Here is a 3,729-nt window from a genome sequence, read left to right as displayed (position 1 = left end):
AGTGTTGGAGTACTATCAGATTCATATCTCCCAACTGAGTCCGTTCGGGATGTTTCGAATCAGGAATTTTGAGTACACCTTTCGTGCTCTTGGTTTGGAGATTACCGTTGAAAATTTCCGGCGGTTCTACCAGTTGACGGTGAACACCGGGTTCTTTTCCTTCAGTCAACGGTATGGGAGCACCAAGCTGATGACCCCTCCCAAGGGTATCACAAAGTGGAAGAAGAAGTTCTTCTACGTTAAGGCTTCCGCGGTCGTTGCTAACATGATCTTGCGAATGTGAATGAGGCCATTCCTACGGAGGATATTGCTCTTCCTAGCGCGAAGACGGTGGAGTGGTTTCCCAGGCAGAAACCCATTGAATTCAAAAAACTGGACAACTCGGAGCTGTGGGTGCTGCGGATGATGTTGACCAGGCCTGATAGGAGGGCAAGGCCCGTTGTGCGGGAAAAGAGTGGTGGTAAGTATTCTACTCTTGTGTGGTTTCCTTACTTCCTTGTATGTTACTGAATTTGCAAATGTACTATTAGAGGACGTTGCTCTGTGGAGGATATTTGATCCAACTTTCACGGGTAAGGTTGAGTTACTTCCGTGCGCGGAAGGTGAAGGTTTTAACCTGGACATTGTTGACAACTTTCGCATTCCTAAGCGCGAGGCGCTGAATGCACCCCTGCTGCAAGGCAAAGGTATAATCCGTAACCTTCGTAATTGCTTTGTAAAGGAAATTCTTCTTTCTTATTTGATCTTTTGATGATTTGAACACAGGTATTCTTGGGGCCCTGGGCAAATTTGAGGCGAAGGGTGCCCCCAAGAAGCATGCGGAGAAAAAGCATGCAGAAAAAATTGTGCGGGGTCGCCAGAAGAAAAAACCTGAGGCTACTGTTGTGCCTTCTTTGGTGCCGCATGCGGCAGGTATCTCTCGTTCTTGCTTCCGCAGATATACCGATTACGTGGTAGTATCTGACACCCTTGAGGATTTGGGTGTTCCAGGTGGTGGTGCGGCTGTAGGCAGGACCTCTGCGGGTTCCAAGCCTGCAGATGAGAAGAAGAAAAGGAAGATAGATGATAAGGCTGCTCGTGCCGGTGAGAAGAAGCGTCCGAGGATACAGATCAAACGGACCACTGCGGTTTCTCAGGCGAAGCCTGCGGTTGCGGCTGGTAAGTGTCATAACCTTATAAGTTTTTGCCATTGTAACTTGTATTTGATGGTTATTGTTGTTTTGCTCGCAGAACCGCAAGATGGAGACTTCTCCTCTTTGTTTGATGCTCCCCTTTCTCCCCCGTATGACACGGCTGCGGATACGGGGGTTAATAAAGAATTTACCGGCCCTTTCGTCAAGGTGGTAAGTGAGCCCTCTGTGCAGGCAGAGGATACTAGGAAGAAAACTGTGGCTCAGATCTATGACACGGTTGATTCCTCTGACAATCTGATCTCCCCGGAGGATACTGGTGATCTGAACCTTAAGTTTGCTGATGGTGAAAAGCAAAAATCTGATGCGGAAAAGCACAAGACTCCTACTGCCGAGAAGGCTTCTGGTTCTGCTTCTGGGGGTACGGGTTTTGAAGGCCCCCCCATTCAGCCTGAAGAGTCTGAATTGGAACACTACTTCCGTACCTATACGGAGGACTGGGCTGTGAACTATCATCGCCCCCCTTGGAGTGTTATGCAAGGGGATGATATTTCAACTGATCCTTCTGCTTGTAAGGAGATTTTAGGTGGTCTGGGCACCCCGTTTGAAGTTAATCGAGCCCGCGCTTTGCGCCGTGAGCTCCGGATCAACCAACTCTCCTCCATGCTTGTGGGGAGTTCCATAATGGCGAATGCCATTATGGAAGACTACAAGGTGCTGGGCCGCAAGGAGGAGGAAACTGCTCGCTTGCGGGCTGAGGCTGAAGAGTTGGTGAAGGCTGCTCGTGAGGGTGCGGAGCAGCTGAAGAGGGAGAAGGCTGCCTTTGAGCAGTATACGCAAACTGAAAAGTGGGCTGCAACTGCTGGCCTTAAACAGGTTCGTACTCTTGCCAAACTGCTTTCTGATGAGCGCAAGAGTTGGAAAGAATCACTTTCTAATGAGCGCAAGACTTGGAAAGAATCTTGGGCCAAACAGAATGAAACGATGTTTCGTGTTCGTCAGGAGCTGACCAATGTCAAGGCAGCAAATGCTGCTTTGGTTAAGGAGAAGGCCGCGGCTCTTGAAGAGGCCAAGGAGGCGGGGGCCCGGGCTGCAAAGGCTCTTGAAGAGGCCAAGGAGGCGGGGGCCCGTGCTACTAAAGCCCTTGAAGAAGCGAATTCTGATCGCAACCACTTAAGCCAGACTGTTGTGGGCCTCCAGGTATGAGTTAGTAACGAATGTTGCTTTGGTTAAGGAGAAGGCCGCGGCTGCAAAGGCTCTTGAAGAGGCCAAGGAGGCGGGGGCCCGGGCTGCAAAGGCTCTTGAAGAGGCCAAGGAGGCGGGGGCCCGTGCTACTAAAGCCCTTGAAGAAGCGAATTCTGATCGCACCCACTTAAGCCAGACTGTTGTGGGCCTCCAAGTATGAGTTACCATTGATGTTGAATTTGTAGATTTCTTTTCACAAGTATGTTTATCGTTAGATGCTTGTGTTCTTTGTTTTCAAAAGGCTGAAGTGCAGAATCGTGTGACCATGCTTGCGGAGGTCACTGCCCGCGCAACTGAAGCTAAAGCGCGGGCAAGGGAGGCTGCTGAGGCTAGAGATGGCCTTGTTTCTACATTCAATCAGCTCAAAGATGATCGCGATTGGATGCGTGATCACGGTATTGGGCATGTAAGTATTCGATGCCTCTGCTTTTGTTTAGGTTTGCCTGTGATAACCTTATTGCTTGTGCTTTGCAGATTGTTAAGGCTATTCTCGACGCACCTGAGAACGCTGCTGGTGTAGATCTGATTAGGATGCGCGCTCGGGATGCTGGTTTTAAAGCTGGTTACAACTGATGCATCAGTCACATGAACATTCTAGCTCAAGGCAAATATACTGATGAAAGGTCTGGGTTCCATGGCGTGGATACCGAAGTGCGTCTTGATGCCGCCCTCGCAGCATATAATGACATGTCTATTTCCGCCCTTGAGCAACTTGACAAATGCTTGGACGCGGAAGACTATGTTGACCGCCTGTGGCTGTTGTATGGTGATGATGATGAAGAAGAGGAGGAAGAGGCCGGTGGTGATGGCACGGGTGGTGCTGGTACTAGCGGTGCCTGCGTGCCCTTTTTGCTTTCCTCGATGTAAATGTTAGAACTTTATGTAAATCCCTTGTACACCGCGTAGGCGTAAGAATTTTTTGAATATAAAGCTTAACTGTTTTTGTTCAATTTGTACAAGTGTTTTTACTACTTGCATGTTTTAACTTGCATGAGTTAATGTTATTGTGAATAGCACTAAGTCTGAATTTGCTTTTTGCATATCTAGGTGATATGCAAGTATGTGTGGCTCAAAGTAAAAAAACTTTTACTTTCTTTGTGTGAGCGCGTATATGGATGGCTCTATTGGCTTGTGAAGCGCAGTTGAGTATACTCTATACTTTTGTTGTATGAGTATTAGTCAATACCTGTTTTTGTCCCATTAAGGTTTAGGAATTGTGTAGGTTTTGTAAAAACCGTGTGTGTATCCGGCCGGATAGACACTTAATGTTTTGCCTTTGCTGGCCTATTACAATATTTGTGTGTGGTCACCACTTTGTGCGGGTATCGCGAATGAAGATTTTGCCAATCTGTTT

At 48.1% G+C, this 3,729-nt stretch overlaps 1 protein-coding gene across 1 annotated transcript; it reads left to right on the top strand.

Annotated features, from left to right (window-relative positions):
- Positions 1–405: 405 nt before the first annotated feature.
- Positions 406–2,948, top strand: LOC110870249. The gene is made up of 9 exons (XM_022119442.1): positions 406–460; positions 531–686; positions 766–912; positions 991–1,158; positions 1,231–2,006; positions 2,133–2,330; positions 2,365–2,529; positions 2,617–2,781; positions 2,850–2,948. Exons 1-9 carry the CDS (start codon positions 406–408, stop codon positions 2,946–2,948), a joined length of 1,929 nt encoding a protein of 642 aa, XP_021975134.1.
- Positions 2,949–3,729: the final 781 nt, after the last annotated feature.

The sequence above is a fragment of the Helianthus annuus genome, chromosome 8 (assembly GCF_002127325.2).
Source record: "Helianthus annuus cultivar XRQ/B chromosome 8, HanXRQr2.0-SUNRISE, whole genome shotgun sequence".
In the NCBI taxonomy this organism is placed as follows: domain Eukaryota; kingdom Viridiplantae; phylum Streptophyta; class Magnoliopsida; order Asterales; family Asteraceae; genus Helianthus; species Helianthus annuus.
Note: the sequence above shows the minus strand (reverse complement) of the source record. Positions and strands in the feature narration are given on the sequence as shown.